Source organism: Mastomys coucha, unplaced genomic scaffold, assembly GCF_008632895.1.
Source record: "Mastomys coucha isolate ucsf_1 unplaced genomic scaffold, UCSF_Mcou_1 pScaffold20, whole genome shotgun sequence".
Classification (NCBI taxonomy): Eukaryota; Metazoa; Chordata; class Mammalia; order Rodentia; family Muridae; genus Mastomys; species Mastomys coucha.
The window spans coordinates 136,182,732-136,208,399 of NW_022196903.1; the positions used below are offsets into that span (position 1 = coordinate 136,182,732).

Sequence of the window (25,668 nt, forward strand, 5' to 3'; positions counted from 1 at the left end):
TATTTTCACTATTGCTGTAGATGAGCATCTACATAAGACTATTAAATTGATTATTGTTTTATATCAAAAAACTTTTATAATACTTATTTTTATTGTTATAATATTTTATGAATTTTAATGAATATGACAAAAAAGATATTGTAGGTATTGAAGGGGGTCTCTGGGAGGAATTGGGGTACAAAAGGGAAACAAGAATGTGATTTAATTCTATTTACTTAAAATATGTTTTTAAATATTAACAAGTTCAGATAAATTGAAATCATGTAACTCTTTTCTCATCATAATGCAATAAAAGTTAAAAAAAAAAGAAAAAGAAAACCAGAAAAAAAATTAGTGAATTATGAATTTAAAAAAAAATAGAATATTTTCCACAAAATATTGGAGAGTCTGTTAATAGTTTAGAGACAGTGTGTCGACATGAGAGGACTGTAGAGTCAGCAGGTCAGAGGGCTGTCCAACAGTGAGAAGCAGATGGGTGAAGGCCTACTGATGGGATTGAGCTACTGGTTGATCCCCCATTGAACAATCTCATGATCTAAAGAGCTGTAGAACTCTGCCCAGCCTCTGGAAACCACAAGGCATATAAATCAATAATCGATTTCTATACTCCCAGAACTTGCTTTCCTAAAAATGACCCCAAGGCTGATTTTTCAAGCTTACCAATGTATAAAGGAGAGTTTTCAGATTTGGCAAAATCTTCTATGTAGGAAATACCCAAGGGCATGAGAGGAGTTTCACCAATTCCACGAATAATGTTTCCTACCAGTACATATATCCACATTAGTGATTTCATTTCTTTCACACACTCTGCATGAAAACAAGAGAAAAATACATGTGTATTTTGACAGTATTTAAATTGTTATTCACAGTTTAAATTTTTTGCGAATATTCTCTGAATACAAGCCATTCAGTGACTTGTATTACTATGCTGGCTGTGACTCAATGAGTCACCATTACTGTGTAATTAGAAAGAATTCTAACCAATGAAGTATAAGTGCTATGGTGGAGCCAATTCTCACTCAAAGACAGGACTCCAAAGATGGATGCCTCTTCCCATTCAGTGTTTAGTAGCAACACACTGGTTGGAAGTATTTACAACATAGAAATAGGCCAACAGTAAAAACAAAGACTTTCCCTTACCTCCAGGGTATGTGCACTGCCTCATTCCTGCACAACTCTGAGGAAGAAAAAAAAGCAAGTGTGTGTGTGTGAGTGTGTGTGTATGTGTGTATGAATGAGTGTGTGTGTATGTGTGTGTATCTATGAGTGTGTGTGTGTCTGTGAGTGTGTATGTATGTGTGTCTGTATCTGTTTCTGCATGGGGGGTGTGTATATGTGTGTGTCTGTGTGTGTGTGTGTGTGAGTGAGTGTGTGTATATGTCTGTGAGTGTGTGTGTATGTGAGTGTGTGTGTGCATGTGTGTGTGTCTGTGAGTGTGTGTGTCTGTGCGTGTGTCTGTGAGTATGTGTATATGTGTATGAATGAGTGTGTGTATGTGTGTGTATCTATGAGTGTGTGTGTGTCTGTGAGTGTGAGTATGTGAGTGTGTATGTGTGTGTATGTGTGTGTCTGTGAGTGTGTGTGTTTGTGTGTGTGTGTGTATCTGCTTCTGCATGGGTGTGGGTGTGGGTGGGTGTGTCTGTGAGTGTGTGTGTGTGTGTGAGTGTGTGTGCATGTAGCAATTCTTGTTGTATTTACACAACACAGAGCAAAGTTTGATGGAAGTTTGAATTCCCTGCAGCCTTGATTATTTTGTAGCGTCTAAAGATTTTAACTTCTTAGTAAACACTTATTTTTATATAAGACTCCATCATTTAAAATCAACCAGATATTCTCAACAGTTAGAGTTAGCAGGTGATCAGTTAAATAACAAAAACTAGGCCAAAGAGAATTGAAAGGCAAAAGGAGAAATCTTTGAAGGTTTGCATGTATCTCCCAAGTTTGTTTAAAGCTAAATGAATTCCTACAGGTAAGTGAATCTGTGACACCGTGTTTTCAGGGAAGTGAAGGCCAGTGTGCCTTCTATTGTGGGCTGGCCAGCACTGCCCATATATATCTTAAGTACAACTGGGCCATGAGGTCTAACTCTTATCCTTTCCTAGTTCAGTAAAATCAGTTTCTATCTCTAGGTATTCAGATTCTTATCTTTGATAAACAAAATGGTTTCTGCCTAGAGATCACAGGGGGAAGCTGAGCCCTCCTCTAAGTCAAAGCAGAAAGTATCAGATGCTGAAAGAATCAAGTGTCCTCCTGGGGCTTTGAACTTGGGAAGAAACTTAATGAAAGAACTATAGGGGAGGCTTTTGAAAAATCAGATCAAGAGGTGCAAAAGCTAGCATGAAGCTTACTGTCTAAACAGGAGGTGAGAATGCGAGCATGGAGGTTCCTGTCTAAGCGGGAGGTGAGAATGCCAGCATGGAGCTTACTGTCTAAACAGGAGGTGAGAATGCCAGCATGGAGCTTACTGTCTAAACAGGAGGTGAGAATGCCAGCATGCTGGTCACTGATTCATGTTGCTGTGCTTATGAGGTGTCTGTACCTCAGAGCTTCAGACATGGCTGCTCTTTAACTCTCAAGTTATCTTGATCTCCACAAATTTCCTGAAGACAGTGACAGTGCAAGCCATGGAGACTACTGCAATTTCTGTGGCATGAATCCAGCATAACATGGAGATGTTCTGGTCAGAGGTGATTCTGCTGAGTCTCCTCTAAACTAAATGTTTAGGAGATGTGTCGGGTCTTTTACAATATGTGATTTTTAAAAACACTCTGTAAAATGGATATGTAAATGTGTGCACCTTCATGTGTGTATGTGCACCACGCGTGTGCAAGTGCCCAAGAGGGCCAGGAAAGGGCATTCAATTCACCAGGACTGGACTTACAGGTGCTTATGACCACCCTGATGTCAGTGTGAGAACCAAGCAGGCCCTCTGTGTGAGTGCTATGGTGGTCTGAGTGCAAATGCCACCCCCCCCCCAGAAACTCTAGTATTAAATTCTTAATCTCCAGTTGATGGTGCTGTTTGGAGAAGTTTGGGGGAAATGCCACCGAAGACAGGCTTTGAGAGCTAAAAGCCTCACTTTACTTCCAGATTGCTCTAGCTCTGGTCTATGCTAATAGTTGACATGTGAGCTCTGAGTTTCCTGTTCTTACTACCATACCTCCTTGCTATGATTGCTTCTTGTCCCTCTAGAACATTAATGGGTCAACTAAGACCATCAGAAATATCAGATATTTACAAAATGATTCATAACAAAATACAAAATTCATAGCAAAATTACAGTTATAAAGCAGAAACAAAAATATTTTACAGTTAGGAGTCACTACAACATCTTAAAGGGTCACAGAATTAGGAAGGTTGAGAACCACTGATTTAGAACTATAAACACAAATGAACTCTTCCTTTATAGGTTCCTTTCATCATGGTATGTATCAGAGTAAAACAGAAGCAACCAATACATGCAGTACATTTACACAGCATCTGGCTGTGCCTGTGAGGGCATGTCCAGAGAAAGACCATCATGGCTCTGACAGAATCAATGGGATAATTTGTTGATGCAGTCATGAGACTTACATTATTGAGCAATACTGAAAGGTAAGAGGTGGGCCTATTTGGAGAAAGTTGGTCATGGGGACTGCATGGTCACAAAAATTATACCTCACCACTCCCTGTACCTTGTTCTCTATCCTTGTCCACCATGAAGACCAGTATCAGCCAATGCACATGCCACCATGATACTCTGTCCATAAACATGGGACCAAGTGACCACAGGCTGAACCCTCTGAAACCGTGAGGGAAAATAAAGGTGTCCTCCCTTGAGTTCTTCCCTTGGGTTTTAACCACAATAATATAAAGTAACTAATAAAGCATATGAGTGGTCTTGAGCCAGTATTATAGGGCCTGGGACAGGAGGAGATAAGGGAAGCACTACTGTTTGGTTGAACTGCAAAGTTATGTCTCTGTTAAAGAAGGAAAAGGATATTTAAAGGCAAATTCCTGGGAAACAACAGAATTCTGAACTGTGACTTATGTGCCCACTTTCCAGTGGTACAAAGCACAAATCCAGGAAAGCTTGTTTCTGGATGTAGTTCCTATTTGTATAATCACTGTGATGGAGAGCTTTTGTCAAGTTAACACAAATTTAGACATACCCAAGAAGAAGAAATCTCAGTTGAAGAATTGTCTCTATCATATTGACCTGTGGGCATGTCTATGACGCATTTTTCTTCTTGGCTAAGGGATGTGAGATGGCATAGACTACTGTGGGTGGTAAGACCCCTGGGAAGGTGAGTCTAAGTTGTATAATAGAGGTAGCTGAGCAAGCCAGAGGAGCAAGCCAGGATGTAGCAATCCTCAGTGGTCACCGCTTTGGTCTGTACCTGTAGGTTCCTATCTTGGCTTCTCTCATGGTGGACTATGAATGGTGAGCTAAATAAAACCTTTCTTCCATGAATTGCTTTTAGTCAGTGTTTTATTACAGCAACCAAAAACTAAATAGATCACATAGATCACATCCTATGTCTAAATGTATCCTTTTAAGTTATTTTTTCTTGGGAGACTAACTCTATGATGTTGTCCAAGAAACAAAGGAGTCTTAATAAGTATATTCAAACTGAGGATGGAAAGTAGTCTAGCATATTAGACATCTCCCTTCTCTGAAGCAGGAAATAAATTTTGTTCATTTGTCTTAAATGTCTACTAAATCCAGTATCCTATTAAAGCCCTCCATAAAAGAGCATTCTATGGCCAAGTCTCTGAACAGAAAGCAATGAGAAGCAGGAGTCAACCTGCTGGGTCTTGCGTTGGCTTTAAGGTCAGGGATCTGTTTTCCACACACAAGAAGCTGTTTGAGGACAAGTTGCTTGTAGGTGAAATCGTTGTTTCATATTCGTATCTGTGTGGACACAGGAAACATTCACTGTGAGGTGCAAGGAGAGCATCTGCAGATTAGTGATTCCTGCTTCCCTGAAATCAGGGCATCAAGAGCCAGTAAAGACAATTCCACAGCAGTCAGTCTAATCATCATTAATCCTATGGTGTGACAACAGAGATGAGGCAGCAGGTAAAGCACTTGCTGCACACACAATATGATCTGAGTTCAGTCCCTAAAACCCCCATGGAAGTGGAAAGAGAAGAATGACTATATAAAGTTGTCCTCTGATATACACATGTACACACACACATGTAAACACATAATTACAGCACGTACATACAGATACTCAGACAGATAGATGATAGATAGATAGATAGATGATAGATAGATAGATAGATAGATAGATAGATAGATAGATAGATAGATGATAGATAGACAACAGACAGATAGATAGATAGATAGAGGAAATCTTTATCATTAGACTGGACATGTAGCTCTGGTTTAAGCTCCAGAACTGTATCAACTGGGTGTTGTGGTTCATGCCTGATACTGAAGCACTTGAGAGGTGGAGATGAGACATTTAGAAGTTCAAAGCCACCCTCAGCTACACAGAAAGTTGAAAGGTAACCCAGGCTTCATGGGTGACTGTTCCCCAAACCCCAAAAAACTAAAAAATAAAAAAAAATAAGACTAAGCAATCAGTGTTGTCAAAAGAGATTGATAATCACCAAAAATATACCCCTACTTACACCTGGCTCTCAAGTCTCTACATGAAACAAAACTAACTTTCAGATTCTCTAAAGTCAACTTTCTGTGATTTCTATATGACTATTTCCTAGAAATAATTGATGTTAAAAAAACAAAAGCAAGAAAAAAGAAACACAATTAAGTAGAATTAAGAAGACAAATCTTTAGAGAAACACAACAACACAAAACAAAACACCCACTCTGGGTTCTCTGAACTGTGTCCCTAGCCTTCCGTGACTTCAAATAATCATTCTTCTATGTTTTTCAATGACTTCAACAGAAGAAAAGTGCACACATCCTAATGAGAGGTGACAGAATCCATCACCCAACAACACAGTGTCATGAGACCAAAAGTGCTAATAAATTATGGTCATTAATCTTGAGCAAATCACCAAGGATCATTGTCCTAGAAGAAAATGTCTGAATGCAAATGTAAAGGAAAATGTATCCATCTGAGTCTCTCCACTGGTGAGGATGCTGGATTGATTTCTAAGTCTTTCGTAGATGAAAGGCAGCAAGGAGAAAACACACGTTGCTCAATTCTGCATGAATGACGCTGTACTTGCCAACATTTTAATTACTGTGCTTCACAATACAGCACAAAAATCAAAATAACTTTCCCTTAGGACAGTGAGCTGGAGATCCACACAGAGTTGGCCAGTGAACTGTGGACAACAGCCTGTGTTTCTCTACTCAGGATCCCAAGAGACTAGGACAGATTCAAAGAATTATCACCTTTGGAAGAAGGTAGAAAAACAAATAGTCAAATATGTCTTGATATTAATTTGAATAGAACAGAAAGTTAAACATACTTTTAAAATTCCATCTACTAACTTTCAGTTCCCTTTAAAAACACTGGAGCAGATAGAATATCCTTCATTTGGTCCATTATCCACTCAAAATTGAATTATTCATTCAAAGCCCGTTTATTCTCTCAAATGACAAAAAAATAAATAAAATGGCAGTAAAAAGATTTCAAACTGAAAGGAGGAGAGTCCATTTGTGCAAATGTCAAGAGATTCAGACATGGAGATGGAGCTTGGTTGGTTAACGGTGCCTGGCTAGCACCCATCCTGGCTTTGGTTCCAAGCACTCTGAGCACCCAGTAAAACCAGACCAGGTAGGGAATGACTGTAATCCCAGCACTCAGGAGACAAGAGGATCAGAAGTGAGTGACTATCCTTAACTACACAGTGAGTTTAGGCCAGCCTGGGCGACATGAGACTGTGGCTAAATATGCTTTACACAAGCCTGACAAATTAGATCCCTCCTGTAGTACCACAGAGGAGGTAGACAGAGTCAACTCCTGAGAGTTGTTGTCTGACCTCATAGGAAAGCACACACACACACACACACACACACAGTGAGAGAGAGACACACACACACACTCTACCACAATGAACACAACATATACAAACAAAATAGCTAAAAGGAATTTTAAAAATGTAAATTAAAGATCGAAAGTATAACGTATAGTCAACTTAAGCCCAATAAAAATTTGAGACTGGGATGTGGATATACAAATTGCCACTGCATCAAAAATAAGGTAAGCATAACCGTCAGGCTGCAGGAGCAACAGGGTACATGCCAGGCCTCCCTGGAAACTTCATGAAGAGATTCCCAGTACAGGGTCTCGCTGGGTGTACAAGGCAACGTCCAAAGTGATCCTCAGGTTTGCCTTTCATCTCTTCAAGCGGATGTGCTCACAGACACAAGAGGATTTGAACAGGGACACTGGAGACACAGAGGCCCAAAAGTAGGGGCCCTACAGTTCTTAAAACTTTGCATACTAAAAAGGTGATATTCCCATTCCTTTTCTGGCTAGTATCCAATTTTCTACCACTCTCCAAGAGTCGAGAATTCCTGCCTAGGATCACAAGTTATGCATGTTTGAGCTAAAAATCAGCCAGTCCAGCTCAACCACACATATCGATTCATCATACTAAAAACAAAAACAACTCCCATTAACCAAGTCTACACGTGTATGCAGAATTTCCAGTTAGCATTCTGTTGTTATTCTCTCTTACAGGAGTAAATAACCAAGACAACCATGAAGAAAACTATTACAGTTAAGTCAAAAGCAAACAAAAGCTAACCTTGAAGGAACCAGAGACAATGGAGACAAACAGAAAAAGTCACACAGGAAAAGACTGAATTCAGTTTTGTTTTGTTTTGTTTTGTTTTGTTTTGTTTTTTGGTTGGGGGGCCAGGTTCAAGACAGAGTTTCTCTGTATAGCCCTGACTGTCCTGGAACTCACTCTGTAGACCAGGCTGGCCTGGAACTCAGAAATCCACCTGCCTCTGCCTCCCAAGTGCTGGGATTAAAGGTGTGTGCCACCACTGCCCGGCTGACACTGAATTCTTGAGAAAATAACAAGATGTTCCCTCAGAAGAGATATTCAAGGTAGGGAAGTGTTCTTGACAACAAAAAATCATAAATATGATAATATGAGTGACAAGCCCGTTCAAGAGTCTGGGATGACAAAGTTAAATCTGCCAGGAATCAACAAGGAGAAGAGAAGAAATGAAGTTTGAAAATGAAGATGGCAAAATATGAATAGAACATAGGGTGCCATCTCCCAAACAGCAGCTGCAGAAAGGGGAGGGGAAGGAGGGAAGAATATAGTATGATGGAGAAAAGAGTACAAGAAACTTCACAAAATATCGTGACTGAAGGCATCTGATAGAGCTGGCAAAGGACTTATACCAATAGTTATCAAATTCAGACTGTGGCGCTAAAATGAAACTTGTCACGAGAGTGAAAAATTGGTCACAGGCTTTAGAATGCTAATTCTAATTTCAACCCCCACAAACTTTGAGACAATGTCTTCAAAGTACATAGAGAAATTTTTTTTCTCTAAGGAACAAAGTGTGGGAGTTTAAACAAGAAAGCACATGGTAGGATGTGCAAGACAAGATAGAGACAAAGCAAGGTCATTGTTATGGCTTGTCCTTGTAATAGCAACACTTGGAAGACTGAAATAGGAAGATCACCACAAGTTTAAGGGCAGTCTGAGCTACATATTAAATTCCAGACAAGCCCGTGCTACATAGCAAGACCCTGTCTCAAACAGGAAAGCAAATGGGGTGGGGGTGGGGCAGATAGAGAGATGGCTAGGAGTACTTGTTGCTCTTGAAGAGGACCTGTGCTCATTTCCCAGAAACCATGTGGTAGCTAACAACCATCTATAACTCTAGTCCAGGAAATCTTACATACTTTTCTGATCTCTGTGTGCCCAAGACACACAAATGGAACACATAAATACCTATGGGTAAAACATTCATGCATATAAAATAGATAAAAGATCTTAAAAACAAAAGAAAGGAAAGGAAATAACAAAAGGAGGAGAGGGAGGCAGGAGGAAGAGGAAGGAAGAAAAACAAACTCATAAGGAAGAGCGTGATGGAGAACTCCAAGGAGATGGCAGTGAGCTGACCTAAAAGTTCACAGTTCAGAGGCAAGAGAGTAGACGACAGCAAGAGGCACGCCCAGGACAAGAGTGAAGCCCATGACTTTTACTAGGGAGTCACACTGCCAGGCAGTGAGGGACTTGTGCCATAGTGAGAGACACAAAGAAAGCCAGTCAAGTGAAAAAAATCACATGCTAAATATTAAATTTAAATAAAAATTGAATTCTATGACAAAGAACAGCATGATTTTATGTAGGTAACATTTTATAGCCATTCAAATGCAAATAGTAAGTTCTATATGTCATTAAACATTTAAGTATTAAAAACTAACAAGACATGAAGACAAACAGAAGAGCTGATTGTGTCCCTAGACACCAGGAATGACAATAAGAAGTAACTCAACATATTTTCACTTTTACAGTTTTCTGTGTAAATTACTTCAGCAAAAATGAAAATAAAAATCAGCCTTGACATTGATCTATATCCTGGTGACTTACAATCATGACAAAGTGTCGGCCCCTAGTAACCTAAGGAAGGACTCAGCACAAGGCTTAACAGATTCAGAGAATCCAGTCATGTGTCTCAACTTCATGAAAGAGGTGGCTCAAGTCTCTGCTTCACAAACAGGCCGGATGGGACCTTAAATGGACCTAAGGCCACAAGAGTCACACATCATATGGGCAAGCTAGAGAACACTTCTCCTAATTTCTGAATTAGCCTTCTGTACTTTGGGGGAGCACTGATCATCCCAGAGAGGAATTTCCAAGCCTCATTTCTTATAGGTTAAAGTTGAATCTAAAATATCATCAAAGACTAGATAGAATACTCACCGGCCCATGAGGAAATGAGGTAGTGACATTAAGAAACACCCTAGGCCCATCACCACACATCCAACACCAATCATGATTGGTCTATGCAGTTTTGTTCCGAAATAACTTACGAATATAATCAATGGAAGGTTTCCTGAGAGAGGGGAATGAGAATGCATGGTTTAATGAATTATCAGCAACTCATAGCCAACAGCCCCTCCAGCGTTTGGACTCCGGGCCTCACGGTTTAACATCCACAATAAGAACACAGGGATGTAGGCTTAGGATGTTTTGTGTATTGTTTTAAAGTGTAAAGCAATTGAGGTCCTGAGGAAATAATCTCTTCCTCTCTGGAAAATACTAAAGTTCTACTCATGATCATCCATACCTTGGTGTGGGCTACAAAAGCAGTGTAGGCCTCCATGTCACCTCTGATCTCTCCTCTCATGCCTGCTCTCTGTAAATTCAAATGGGTTCATGTTTTTTAGCTTACTATTTAAAACCACCTTTCTTGCTCAGCACGGCCAAGCTGGATGCCTGCTTCTGTTGTCATCTCTTTCCTTAAATGATATAATACTGTTCAGAGTCCTAATGCTCCAACCAGGCCTTAGGTCTACACTGCAGGAGTCAAAGGGTCAAAGCAAAAATTCATCTTTGTGGTTTAGGAGAAAGCTTGGTTTACAAAACTTGCTGGGAAGCCCTGTGCTGACAGAGATGCCTTTGATAAGTATGTTTCAGAGTCGAAAGAACAAGTGGGACCTGGTAGCACAGACCTGGCATCTCCGGCTACTTGAAGGCCAAGAAAGGAAGACTGCGAAATCAAAGTCAGCCTAGGCAACAGAGGTAGGTCAAGGTGGTCGGATAACTTGGTGAGAACTTTTTTTGCTATTTTACTATAAGTATTTTAAAGACAATTTCACTTTGAAGAACTATGATTAAACTAGAGACAAGAGATGCCAAGGATTCTGTGCTACTTGGTTTATAAAGGGAATTGTTCCCTCTTTAACCCTTTATACTCTCTTTTTTATTTATTTATTTTTTATTGACTATTTTATTTATTTACATTTCAAATGTTATCCCATTTCCTAGTTTCCCCTCCACAAACCCCCTTTCATATTCTCCCTACCCCCTGCTTCTCTGAGGGGGCTACCCACCCACCCATTCCTACCTCACCACCCTAGCATTCCCTTATACTGGGGCATCGAGCCTTCACAGGACCAAGGGCTTCCTCTCGCATTGATGCCCGACAAGACCATCCTCTGAGACATATGCAACTAGAGCCATGGGTCCCTCCCTCCGTGTGTACTCTTTTGTTGGTGGTTTAGTCCCTGAGAGCTCTCTGGGGTCAGGTTAGTTAATATTGTTGTTCTTCCTTGCAAACCCCTTCAGCTACTTCATTCCTCCCCATATCTCAGTTTGTTACTCAAAATCAGTGGCTATGAAGTTCATTCACCCTTCTTTGGGATTGTGTCTGACACAACTCAAACACAGGAAAGAATACTTATTTTCTCTAGTGACTAGGAGTGGAGTGCCATGAATCACACAAGGGGATGGTAGGGGACAAGAAATATCAGCTCTCTCCTTTGAAACACACATTCCTCAAGTCTCCCAAAGTAATCTTCTAAATTGCCAAGGAAAACCATTAGCTTCTCTTTGAGTTATCAAATGATAGAAGTAGATATTGTTGCTCCTAATCTTCTGCCACTTGTCAGAATAAGGGGACCCTGTCAGGGTATACAGCAATAATTAGTTGCCATCATGAGTGTTTTTAAATAAGTGGCTTCTTCACACTAAATCAGGCTGTTTCATCACCATTCAGAAGCACGTAACTCAGTCATTGAATGGCATAATGCAGGAAATGAGGAGAAAACGTCAACATATAAAAATAAGTAAATGTATAAATAACTCACCAATCTCAAAGCTCCCATTGATAAATCCAACTATAGATGTGGGGATATCAAACTGTCTCTCTATTTGCGTGAGCATGGAATTCATATAAGTTCCTGATAGTGATTTGGATACATATGCCCATGTTAATGCCAATAGAAAGATCTGGGAAGAAAAATGTTTAAGAAAAATGAGAACACTGTTGATTATGTGTCTGTCATCTACTAACAAAACAGCCTCCACCATGAGAAGGATGACTATATCCAATATAAACACCCTTGAACATGCAAGAAACTTTAAAGTGTAATCTCTCCTCTACCATGCTGTGCTCACTCAGGACATGCAAGTCGAATGGTCTGTTAACAGTTGTGTTGTTAATAAGCATGGCTGTGTTCATTCATCAGTGTGCCTTACTCTTATAGAAAGACATGGAGTTGTTCTATGTAAGACACAGCTATTTAGGGGTCTTCAACACTGTACTGTTATCTGCAAGTCAAATGCTCTCCCTCTAAGGAAGGAGAGGAAGAGAACACAGAAATACACTAAGGCATTTGACTCTCTGAAAGAATGACAGGTCTCTGGATGTTCTTGGCCAGTTCAATACTTTCCTCTTGTTTTGCATTCATGGGCACAAAAAGCTAGATTCTCACTGCTGGAGGCAATGTCCACAGCAAAGTGACCTCTTTCTTTTTTCCTGGTGCAATATTCTTTGTAACACTTTATCTGAGCAGTCTGAGTGGTGTTACTGGTATAAGAACACAGAGAAGAACATTTTGGGGGGTTCCTTGGGTATAGGACAAAGTGTGGCTATGTTCTCAAATTATTCTGTGTTAGATTAGTACTTATTTGCTCATAAATTTATTGTCACAGATAACAATTAATCTAGGTAAACCTGAGCAGAAACATGCAAAAAAATAAATAAATAAAAGGAATTGGAAAATGTAGATGCCAAGTTCAGTATAGAATAGATGTTTGACTTCTAACTCCAAATCCCAGTTGCAGGGATGTTTTCTCTTCCCATTGTAAATAGTTCAGAGGATATGGATAATGTTTACATGAGATTCATATTTCAGAACCAATATTTAAAAGCAAGGTCTACTACATTTAAAAATGATCAGAATTGGGAAGATCATTTATTCTATTTATGTTTTAAGGGAAAAAGCTAAATAAATAGTGAACCAACTATTCTTTCTCTAAAGTACTTGGTTCTGTGCAGAAGTAAAAGAAACCAATGGCCATGCTCATTCAGGTGTCCTGCTACATAGCATCTGTATTCATGAACCTAATCCTACTGACTTTTTACATCAACTCTCTAGAGTCTAAAGCAAAAACTCCTTCAGAGCAGTCTTTCCATGCTTCCTAGGGGAGTTTTCTATTTTTCTCCTTTTCTTCAACCTTTCTTTCTGTGTGTGTGTGTGTGTGTGTGTGTGTGTGTGTGTGTGTGTGTGTGTGTTTTAGATGAGTTCATGTGTGTATATGTACATAGGGAGACCAAAAGACAACTACAGATGTAATTGCTCACAAATTGTATGCATTTTTTTAAAACATGGATTCCCAACTGCCTGGAATTCACCCAGAAGGCAAGGCTGGGTTGTTAATTCCTTCTTCTCTTCTCCTCCTGTCTTCCCCATCAACACCCACACCCCTAGCAATCCTTTTCCAGGATTCCTTAGTTTGGGTTGGTTATTTTTGGTTGGTTGGTTGGTTGGTTGGGTTCTGTGTATGAATGTGTGCTCTGTTTTGTTTTGTTTTATTCCAGGTATATTAACCAGAGCCATCTGTGTAGCCATTGGGTTAGAACTAAGCGTTGATACAAGGTGAGGTCACCAGTATGTGCATGGCTGAAGACCATGAAAGCCATGATTTCCTCTGCCCTAGGAGACTTTTCTTAATGATTATATGTCTAAGCTTAGTAGGCAAAGTCTCCAGTGTGGTACTGTAGACCTTTAGACCACCTGAACATTTTAGATAGTTCTAAATTCAAAGGACAGAAATCTATTTTGAAACAATTACATATAAGTTTTTCTTGAACCTTGTAGTTTAACATTTTCCTATAACATCTACATAAATATCTACTGTTGTGAAACATCCAAATAAGGTAACTGTGGTGGTTTGAGTAGAAATGGTCCCATAAGGCCATAGATTTGGATGTTTGGCCATCAAGGAATGGCACGATTAGGAGTTGTGGCCTTTTTGGTTGAGTGTGTCACTAGAGGTAGGCTCTAAGGTTTCAGAAGCTCCAGCCAGGCCCAGTGCCCCAGTCTTCCTGGTACCTACTGATGTGCATGTATAATGCTGGGCCACCATCTCTGCCATCATGTCAGCCTGCAGGCCACTGCTTCCTGTCATGACAATAATAGACTAAACCTCTGACCTGTAAGCCATTCTCAGTTAAATATTTTTCTTTATAAGAGCTGCAGTGACCATGGTGTCTGTTCACAGCAATGGAAACTCTTACTAAGACAGTTACCATAGGCAAACTTGAGAAGTAGTGTTTGTAATGATACCTCATGATGTTTCTCTACAAATGCAATAAATACTAGTAACTAATAATCACAATACTCATCGTTATCCTAACTTTGAAGCTGCAGTTACAGCTCAGTAGTTAAGAGTACCGGCTGCTCTTTCTGAGGAGCTGGGTTAAATTCCCAGCACCCACATCATGGTTCAAAACCATCTCCAGTTCCAGGGGATCTAACAACTTCTTCTGGTTTCCAAGGACAGCAGACACACAACTAGTGCATCAACATACATGAGGGCAAAACATCTACATACACAAAATAAAATATAAATCTAGAAAAAGTAAGACATCTTAAAGATGGAAAGGAAGGTATAAATTAGAGACAGAGGAGTTGTCTGTCATGTGTAAGCACCTGAAGTTAATTAATCTCTCATACCAGTAGTATTGGATATCCCAGAAGGGTGAGCACACACACACACACACACACACACACACACACACACACACACACACACACGCAGACACAGTTGCAGGCACAACCTCCCTCCTCACCCTGAGCACACATACAACAGAGAGAGGGGGGAGAAATGAGAGAGATGAGAGATGAGAGAGGTATCTTAGAATGTTTTTTATCTTAAAAAGTAGGACTACCTTTTAAGATGAACTGCTGAAGTATAAGCAGGTTGTATAGACTGCACAAAATGACACATGCAATAATCATCTGGGGAAGGTTAGCAGCCAGGGGGCCTGGGCTCCTCAGAAGCATGTGAGAACTGAGGGTGACCCGAGGGAACTGGGTGAGAACTGAGGGTGACCCAAGGGAACTTGGTGAGAACTGAGGGTGACCCGAGGGAACTTGGCTTCCAATCATTCGTACATCGTTGCAGGTAAATTCGGGATCTGAGTCTGAAGCCTCTCTTACATTAGTATATATCAATACGTATACGGATGTGAATAAAGGTAAAACCAGCTTTTGATAGGAGACTGACGCTTAGCAAAGACTACAGAAACTGGGCCAGGGCTGAAATTTCCTAGGTTAACATAAGTAATGTAAACTTAACCTGGGTTCACATTTTGTGATGTAAAGATGCCCTTGCAGCTTATGAGAACAATAGCTGTGAACAAAATACTGAAAAACACCAAAGCAGCCAACAAAATGGACTGTTTTCTAAAAAAACAATGATCATTATGTTGCCAATGCTTGAAGAAAATATTTGTCTGACTGATCATAAAGTCATCTTTACATATTAATCAACAGAGTGCTTCTGTCAGGAAACTTTCCTAGCTATGGTTTCTGACCTTCTGTCAGGAACCCCTGAAGACTGACTTCTGATCTCAGGCTAAGTTCCACCAGAAAATAATACACACTTAAAGCATTTTAAACCCACAATCCTTTAAGGCACTCTAAATCAGTGGTCCTCAACCTTCCTAATGCTTCTGACTCTTTAATACAGTTCCTCATGTTACTATACTATAAAATTATTTTTGTTGTTACTTCATAACTAATTTTTCTACTGTTATGAATTATAAGGTAAATATCTGCATGACCCCTTTGAAAGGCTCATTTGACACCCCCAAAGAGTAGTGACCCGCAGGTTGAGAACCCTTGCTCTAAATCATTTTGATAAGTTTGTTTGGCTGAATAATTATGGTAAAACATCTATAAACCTAAAACCAGCTTCTTTAGGCAAGGAATTAACAATGCATTGGGTAAAATGGCTTTTGTGTTGGAAAACCATGTAATATTACAAGCACTGTCAATGATTGTTTGAAAAGACTTCCACGAGTATATGCATGCATACACAGAAAAACGCCATACCTTGATCTTGGCAAAGCATCCGACACCATGGCTTGCAATCCTTTTCTCTGTTTCTCCCATGTTGTTCTTCTGATTGTATCCAGATGTCTATTCTTTGAACACTCTTACTGCTGTCTTTCCAAGAGAGCAGACAGTTATCAATTAAATTATTTACTGAACTATAATATGTCCTTCATTAAACAAAAGAAAAATGGAAAAAATAAAACAGCAATGAACAGCAAATGATCTCTTAGGGCTGGGGAATCCGAATCAGGGTTTCCATCACAAGGACAAAGCTCCAGGACTAAGAGCAAATTAAAGGGGAGAAGGTTTACTTTATTTTACAATTCTATGCCACAGTTAATCAGTGAGGGAAGTCAGGGCAGGAACTCAAGACAGCGGCCTGGATGCAGGAGCCAATGCAGAGACCACAGAGGAACACTACTTCCTGCTTGGATCCTCATAAAGTGCTAGGCCTGCTTTCTTATGCAACCCAAAACTGCCTACCCTGAGGCTACCCTACCCACAGTGATCTGAGCCTTCCCACACCAATCATCAACGCAGAAAAGGCACCACAGGCTAGATCATTGGTCAATCTCATTGGGATGTTTTTCTCAATTGAGGCAACCAAATGACCCCAGCCTGTGTGGAGTTGGCATAGAGTTGTCCAGCGACAGAGGGTTCAGAGGATAAAAAGGTTGATGGTTCTCTAAAATCGAGGACCTCAATTTGAATTTTTTTCCAGACAGGGTTTCCCTGTGTTGCCCTGGCTGTTCTGGAACTCACTCTGAAGACCAGGCTGGCCTTGAACTCAGAAATCTGCCTGCCTCTGCCTCCCAAGTGCTGGGATTAAAGGCCTGCACCACCAGTGCCCGGCCTCAGTTTGAATTCTTTTTTTTTTTTTTTTAAGTTCAACCACATTTATTTTGAAAGACAATGTTCTCATTTAAAATTTAATACACATTTCAGTATATACATGCATTAGTTATTTTTCTATTGCTGTGATAAAATAACATGACCAAATGCAACATATGAAGGAATGGATATATTTTAGCTTATAGGAAGTGTCTTGTTTTCTCTCTCATTCAAATCCAATCCAGTGATGTACTTCTTTTTTACAAAGTGATGAATTCTTACCAGCCACATAAAAGCTGGGCTTCTCTGCATCTGCCTGGTTATAGGCAATATTTGCAATGGCAAACATTGGGAGGACCCAGAGAGCAGGATCACTGCAGTGTACCAGCCAGGCATACTTACAGAATCATTCTAGCGGAAGACACTCAGCATTGCTCACAGGCCTCTGTAACATGCACATGTGTACATGTGTACTACATACATACTTACGTATACACACAAGTCCATACACACAAACCCAAAAAATTACATTTATAACATAAACACACACACACACAAACACCCAATCTCTTGAATAGAATCGATTTAATCAGTATCTTCAATATTTTAAAATTATTTAGGAAGCTGTTTTTTATTCTGAGTGTCATTGTAAGCCCCTGCATGGGAGAAGATTGGGTTTGTTAGATTTCTAGTGAAAAAGCAAACGCAAATAACTATGCTCACTCCTTGGTTATATTAAAGATAGCCTTAGAACTTGAACTTGTTAAGCTCTGACCATAAGCTAATGACGTGGTTATAATAAAGCTTTAGCCAAAGCAAATGAGACTGTGAAAAAGGTGTATGCTTTGAACTCACTTGAAGGCTTCTGCCTTTAGTAATGCAAAGACATTGATGCTTTCTTTATACGTGTAACACTGAGACAGTGCCTTTCATAGTGACTGTCACCTAGTCATCTTAGTTCTTAGAGAGAATCAGACCTGGCCATGTGACCCTCTCACAAGTTTCTCTACAGTTAAGGCACTTTATTTCTTCCAGCCCCATAGGAAGAGCTCCTGTTAAGGACTAGGGATGATGAGAATACCAATCCCATCACTGTGCAATATCATGTAGCCTAACAAAATGTCTTCCCATCACATTTTCCATTTGTCACTGGCTCCACAAAGTCAAAAAAGGATGAAGCCCAGTACACACACTTTGTATTGGACTTTGTGGCATCGTAAGTAAAAGTTCAAAGAAAATATGCTCAGCTTCTGATGCATGGAAACCAAAAGACAAATTCATTTTACATTGAGCCATTAATGTGATTAAATGTGATATAAAAACAACAAAAAAGAATGCAAAGATATCCATTGTGTTTGTACAAAATCTCTGCCTCACTGAGCCAACAAAGTCTGTGTGACCAGAATTCTTTCCTGAATTGCTTGCATTCCAAGACTTCCCTGGTATCTCAAAGAGAGAAACACACAGAGACACTATTCAAAGAAACCTAGGGAGGCACCGAATACATCTGCCATCTGTGGACAAATCCATCTGTGGACAAATCCAGCAATTATTTGTTTAAAAATGTAGAGTTTACACTTAAACAGAGAACTAGATGTAGTTATTTATGACCACGTGCTATATGTATGGGTGAACATGTCCATCTCTGTATAGGCAATATGTACAAGTATTTATATGCAATGCAGAAATTAAGTGATTTGAGCTCTATTCAACTGTTCCAGCCTCATCAAACTTTACTTATTTTGTGTCTTGAAAGTAGGATATTTTCATCACCATCAAAGTATTTTAATTTCATATTTATGCTACAAAATTTATTTTGGCATATCCATATGATTTCTAAGCAGTGTCCATAGCACTAATATATGAAAATGCTCTGGACATCTATTCTACGATTAATACAGAGTGGCTCTAAGGTTTGTAGGGCATTTAAAGCACTTACCAGAGTTCCAAACCCCAGTCACAACGGAGGAATTCTCTATGACTCTAGTTCTACTGATTGCCTTGCAGTTACAACAAATACTGTTTGAACACCTACTATGTGCCAATCACTGCATGAAGCACAAAGATTCAACAAAGAACAAGACAATTTTGTTAGTCTGTAGAAAATTGAGGTCACTCAAGATGCCTCAATCACTTGAGAAAGATCCTTAAACCCAGATTCCTAGGTGCCTATGCTTCTCTTGGGAAAAATAAAAATTATATATATGTGCACTGTGCTTGATATATAATGATAGATAGATACATACATACATACTACATACATACATAGACAGACTGACCAACCAACCAGCAGACAGACAGACAGACAGACAGACAGAGAGATGGATGGATGGATGGATGGATGGATGGATGGATGGATGGATGGATGGACAGATGTGTGGATAGACAGACAGATGGACAGATAGATAGATGAATGGATAGATAGACAGATGGATGTATGTACACTGTGGTACATATGCTGAGGTACAACTTATTTATTGTGGATATTGGGAAGAAAATTCACAGGATGTGGACTAAAATTACAAGGACTATCTTGGCAGTTCTGATATACAAATGAAACTCCCAGACTCAAGGCTCCCACATAAAACCTCAAGTCCATTTATCTTTATGAGGGGGCTCAATATTGATTTTGGAGAGAATGGTAGAAGAGGGCTATTTGTAGTTTGGAGGAATCTCACAATTTAAATCTATACCAAATATAGAGTAAACATCAAACTCTAACCTCTCCTCGCCTGCCTCCTTCTCATCAGCCTGTCTTTCTTCTGTTGCTCCTTGCCCATGCCTGAGCTCAGGCTGGTCACCCTGCCCATCAGTGAGAAAGAACTTACTCCTTCCCATGTGAAAGATGTCTCTGCTTTCCTTACTGGCTTAAAATATAACAGTTCTAAATATCTATTTTTAATTTTTTTCAGCTAAGAAAAACTGGGTCTAGTTCCCAGAAGATCACTGGATATTCTCCCGTGAGCACTGAGTAATCATCTGGGTAGTGTTTATCACCACCCTGGAGATTCCTTCAAAAACACTTTTGTTGTTTCAGAATTTTACAAGCAAGTGTCTTAACTGTAAATAAATCATATGAAGCCAGGCACTTGAAAACAGGTTAAATGTTAATAAATGAACCTCTACATTCTTCTAATGTGCCAACCTTCTCTGTGAAAAATATTATTCCTTTTCAGATGCATTTTAAACATGCCTATAGAGAAGCAAAGGGAAAGGAACATGTGCTCACTGATTCAGAAAAATCCCTATAACCCAACACTGAACCATAGCACACTCTGCTACTGAACACTTTGAACCTGAATGAGAAATGTGCAAGAGTATGTGACAGCCACTTGGACAGTGTCATTGGTTAGCAAGACATTGTTTAAACAATGACTCCTGCTCCCAGGATCACAGAACATACAGATAAATCCATATCAATCGTCAATGCTCATAAAAGAACACATTGTACTTTTAATAAAGCAGAGAAAAAAAATATGTCTCCCTTTCTTTAGCATTCGCATGAGGGATGGGAGCATAGCACATACATACTCCAGCAAAAGTGGCCAAAACTCTGAACCAGCTTCATTGTTTATTTTAAAGATGTATGATGGAATTTCTGCTCTCAAACTTTTTAAGAATATAGCACAGAATGGCTAAGTGAATGGGTGAACTTACTACAAAGCAGATCTCTAGAACAGAGTACTGACACTTTACTCACTGAGCAGAAACACTAGGGATGGACACCCTGTGGTTGGTGGTTCTTAATAACATCTCAGACACGGGAGAATATAACTCTACACAAAATGAATAAACACACTCACTCACACTCAGTATCCACACAGTTTGTCTTATCAGAAAATGCATGCTGTTCATCCCACCTACTCTGTATGACTGAGTTAAGGAAACAAAGGCTTTACTTTACCTTGGCCAAGTGAGAAGTGCATACATGAAGAAGTCTTAGAAAACGGTACTCTCGCTGATGACTGAAAACGAAATTCACAGCAGCAAACCCCTTATGAAAGGTACCTGGTTCCAGAATCCTCAAATTACACCTATGAGACACAGCCTATTGGGTGCCTTCCAGCTGAAACAATTTCAACCAATACCAAGCCAAGGAAGGACACAATGACTTGTTTGATTTTAGCAAATTGTTTAATGTTTGTCAGCTCCTTCCAATAAGAAATCAAAGGAGACGGTACTAAGATCCACCTGTTAAGCCTGATATATACAGGGACACTTTCATTTCCTACATTCAAGGTACCTGGAATGTGTCCTTTGAAGAAAACTTAACCAGACATCAAGAACATTACCCATTCTTGTGCTTTTACCATGCAAAACAAGACTAACACACGGACAAAACATCTAGCCAGTTCGTGTTCTAACTCTAGACTGAGAAGCAGAACAAGAAATTCAAAACACCAGTTCTTTCTTGAACGGAGCCAGCAGTGAACGATATTAAAGTCACTTCCTGCAGCAAACAGAGAGAATGAGGAGACAGTTGGAGAAGATGCTAGATTTCTACACTTGAGACACATGCTTTGACCAAAACCTTAACAGGCAGCTTTAAGTTCTCTAACGCATAGTCCTATTGAAACCCTGCAATTTCTGGCTAAAGCAAAATTCAGGCCAAGTCAGTATGAAGAGTGTTCACTTTTGATACCTAGCTGCATCAGAGTTTGGTCCGTGTCTTTATCCCCTCATGGCTTCCTCGTGCTTGCCCTCAAGAGGTCTCGGAAAAGCTATTTGGAGAGACAGATCATTAAGTGGTAATGAGTAAGTATCACCATGATGCAGTCAGTTTCAGGGCAAAAATGTTAATGAAAACTATTCTCATGCCTGTAATAAGTAGTGTCACTTGGGAGCAGTATAATAGTTTAACCACTAATGCTTTGAAATAAGCACACGTGTAAAGATCTGTTTGCAGACTGTCTACAAGCATATGGAAGGCCACTCAGATTCTCTATCAACGGAACAGCATATTTCTTTTTCAAAATACTGGTAAGAAAGTAGAGTTCATGGTAGATACCAGAAGAATTTAATGTGAGAAAATAGTCACAAAGGCAAAAGAAGAGTTAGGAAGTCAAACTGGAGAGCAGGCTAAAGGCTGAATCAGAAAGGGAAAGCACTGAGGTGCAGAGGCTTAAGACCTGAGGGACATAAAACCACCACTGGAGGGTAGGAAGACTCTGATATTCCTCCCATTTTCCACACTCCCAGTGTCACACAAATATTTCCCAGTAACACAACTTAAGAGAGTTACCTGATGAACAGGGAACCTTAGCCTTCAGATGTCTGTCTCTGAGATAGAGAGCTGAGAGAACATGGGTGAGAATGGATGTGAGACCAGATGAACACCAACTAAGACAACCCTAATCCCCACTGCAGCATTAAATAGGTTTAATGGACATTATAAAATGGGGACACAAGCAACACTGAGCCAAATGGCAGTCTATTTGCTGCTACAGAATAGACTTAAGCCCTCAGTGTTGTTCTGACTCAGATCAGAAGACAGCTCCTTGCATATTCCTGCAGCTCTCAGTTTCTACACTCACATCTCTGAGCGATTCTAAACACAAAGCTCTGTCATCATGTCAACTGGTTTCTTAGAGTGGGATTCATGAACTCATCCCTTCAATATCACTGCAAAGGGACCACAATCATCAGATCTTCACAGAGCACAGTCTGTCCACAGAGAACAGACCAAGTGTTTGGACAATTACTGCCAAGAAAGCTACTTGCCAAAACAGACTCGCCATCACATTCTGAAACACATGCCTATTTACAGCTCAATGTGATTTTTGTGGACTCCACCTGTGGTGTGTGCTTTTCAGTTGAATGGCTAACACACAAGAAATGTCTAAAACAGTCTTTGTTCCTGAAGGAGTGTTGCTACATTGCAAAGACAGCTCTGATCTCATTGAGAGACACATTACTTTGATAAAGTTGGACACCATGGGAGATTATAGATAACAGACAATAAATATCAACCTGATATACACTTCACAAATTTCATGCATCATTCTGAAAACTTTTGACATACAGGTGCATTAAATTCTCCTAAAGTCCTGTGACATGAATACTGCCACTCAACCCTAAAGATATCGGATTTAAAGGACAAAAGAGTTCAACAACTGTTTGATGTCACATATGTCATAATGGCAAAGCCAATATTTACTCCTGGAGACTCTTTCCAGTTGCAGCAATATGATCCTTCTCAGGTGCCTGCGTCTATGTGCCAGAATCTTCTAAATGGGTTTAGAGTCAATTTAATTTTAATTTTCCTTTGGAAATTTCTATGTTGCCTTCTATAAATATCATTGGTGATTTTTTTTTCTGGTTAAGATAGTAAATAAGTTGGAGAACTACTCCTTAAAAGCCCTTCTTCTTGGCCAGAGGACTGTGCACGGGACTATAGCACAGATATCAGCTACCGCCTTTCAACTCCGGTGAGGGATGCTGACATCCTGCTTCTGGCTTCCAAAGGCACATGCACACATGTTCACAGACAAATAAATAAGATAAATCCTTTTAAATAAAGGATGAATGGCACAGACGCCTATAATCTCAGCTTTGGCACTGTGGAGGGAAAGCCAGGAGGGTAGTTGTAAGTTCAGAGTAAGTGCGGTCTTCACAGCGGACTCCATGCTAAGATACAGAAGGTGAGCCTGCCTCCAAAGGAAAAACATTGAAGACAATTGGGAAAGTAGTGTTACTAGAATGGACTTGCCTCTTTAATATTAGCAGGAATGCTGTGTATTTCTGAGCAAGACTAATGTATGTTAACTCTTTTTGCTAATTATTATCTTTGATTTCACTCAGGGCATGTGTCAACTCTCCTCATTTGCTCTGTTCATTTGCTATACCTAGATTTGAATTTAATGAGTCAGTCCAAGGCCATACTAAGTCTCAACCCAGTGCCACCAAACGACCAAATGGTTCCTTGAGTCACTAGATGGAATGCCCTGCTGGCTGCATACATTTGATGTTAGAACAGAATGGTTCAAGTTTCTTTGTGGAGGATGAAAAACAATAAATTTTACACAGGAAACAGCTTGGAACTCTAAATAAATACTGGGGATGATCAGAGACTGGTTTCATCATAGGTGTGTATATATAACTTGTCATTCATCAGCATCATGCTTCGGGTCATTAGACAACTTTCTGTGTTCATTTGGGGCCATGTGCCCTTGTGTTTGCATGTCTCATGGACTATTGGATAAAGAGGGTATGCATGAGGAACCCTGATATTAGGCAGAACATCTGGAGCTTAAGAAAAATAATTTGATAAATTACTTTCTCCTGATGCTCACGAGGAAGGGAGGGACCTGGGTGGGAGAGGGCAGGGGAAGGGAACAGTGGGAATAGGATCAGGGAAGGGGGAACAAGAGAGAAGCCCAGAGGGCCAAGAGAAAGAATGGAAATAAGCAGCATGGGGGCCCTCTAGAGCATACCAGAGACCTGGGAGGTGAGAGATCCCAAGAACACAGTGTGGGTGACCTTAGCCAAAATGCCCAACATTGAGGAGAGGGAACTCAAAGAGCCCACCTCCAGTAGACAGACAGGACCTCAAGCTGAGAGACAGGGTTACTAACTCAGTCAAAATTTCAGACCCAGAACTGTTCCTGTCTAATAGAGAAGAGACTGAAGGAAAGGCGGACCAATGATCAGCCCAACTTGGGATCCATATTATGGGAGGGCACCGCGGTCTGACACTATTACTGGTGTACTATGGCGGGCACAGCTGTTCCCTGAGAGCCCCTACCAACAGCTGACAGAGACAGAAGCAGATATTTACACCCAACCATTGAACTGAAGTCTGGGACCCCTGTGGTTGAATTAGGGGAAGGATTGAAGAAGCTGAAGGGGAAAGTGACCTCATAGGAAGACCAGCAGTCTCAACTTACCCACTCCTCAGGGAGTCCCAGAGACTGAGCCACCAACCAGGAGCATACATGGGCCAGTCCAATGTCCCTGGTACAAACACAGCAGAGGTCTACGTGGTCAGGCCTTAGTGGGAGAGGATGCTCTTAATCCTCAAGAGACTTGAGGCCCCAGGGAAGAGGGAGATCTGGGGGTGGGAGGATCACCCTCTCACAGGCAAGGGGGAGGAGGAATGGGATGAGAAACTGTGGGGAAGGGACCAAAAGGGAGGGCAATGGTGGGAATGTAAATAAATAAAATAATAAAAATTGAAAAAAAATAAAATTTCAATTTTTGATTAAAAATTTTAATCTAGTACCTCAATTAGACAGCTTTATGGTTCAGAAATCAGTATTTGGAAAGAAATTATAAAGGAAATTGTATATACCTAGGCATTTTAGACTTGGAGAAATATCCACAAATAAAGATATAAAAAACTATTCTTTTATCTCAATTTTAAAGAAAATGAACATTATAAAAGTTTATTGATTGTTTAATAAACATCTTTGGGTGTGAAATTTGAAACATTATGAAACCAGCTTCTTCTGATTTTAACAACTTAACATATATAATGAATGCCAAGCTACAACTTGCTATCTTTGAATGCAACAAGTCATTTTCACACACTGTCTTAATTGACTACAAAAGTGCTTATCATTCATTAAGTAACATCGAATTTAAGAAAGAAGACATTTGTTTGTAGTACTTTTTGCCAGATATCATTATCTCCATGTTATCCTAAACGAAAAACATTAGGTGGGGTCATCTACTTAAAAACAATCATTTTAGACATTAGTCAAAAAAATCAGTAACAGCAAACTTTGGGGGTCAAATTAGATAAGGAAGAAAGAGCAAAGGTTAAAACAAAAGAACCCAGAGGCTGCCGCCTTAGCGGCTCTGATAAGCACCATACAGAATAAAGTAA

General features: G+C 39.9%; 1 protein-coding gene across 3 annotated transcripts in view; it reads right to left on the reverse strand.

Moving 5' to 3' along the window:
* LOC116099756 (solute carrier organic anion transporter family member 1A5) overlaps positions 1–25,668 on the reverse strand; it is an 87,072-nt gene that overhangs the window by 28,139 nt on the left and 33,265 nt on the right. For 2 of the 3 annotated variants that reach the window (XM_031383795.1, XM_031383793.1), the window contains exons 2-6: positions 16,008–16,117; positions 11,751–11,892; positions 9,862–9,994; positions 4,788–4,894; positions 661–807 (exon numbers count right to left, since the gene is read on the reverse strand). In XM_031383795.1, coding sequence (XP_031239655.1) covers positions 661–807; positions 4,788–4,894; positions 9,862–9,994; positions 11,751–11,892; positions 16,008–16,067 — 589 coding nt within the window. In that variant the 5' untranslated portion in view covers positions 16,068–16,117. Of the gene's footprint in view, positions 1–660; positions 808–4,787; positions 4,895–9,861; positions 9,995–11,750; positions 11,893–16,007; positions 16,122–25,668 lie in introns of all 3 variants that reach the window. The other variant, XM_031383794.1, reaches the window with a different exon arrangement.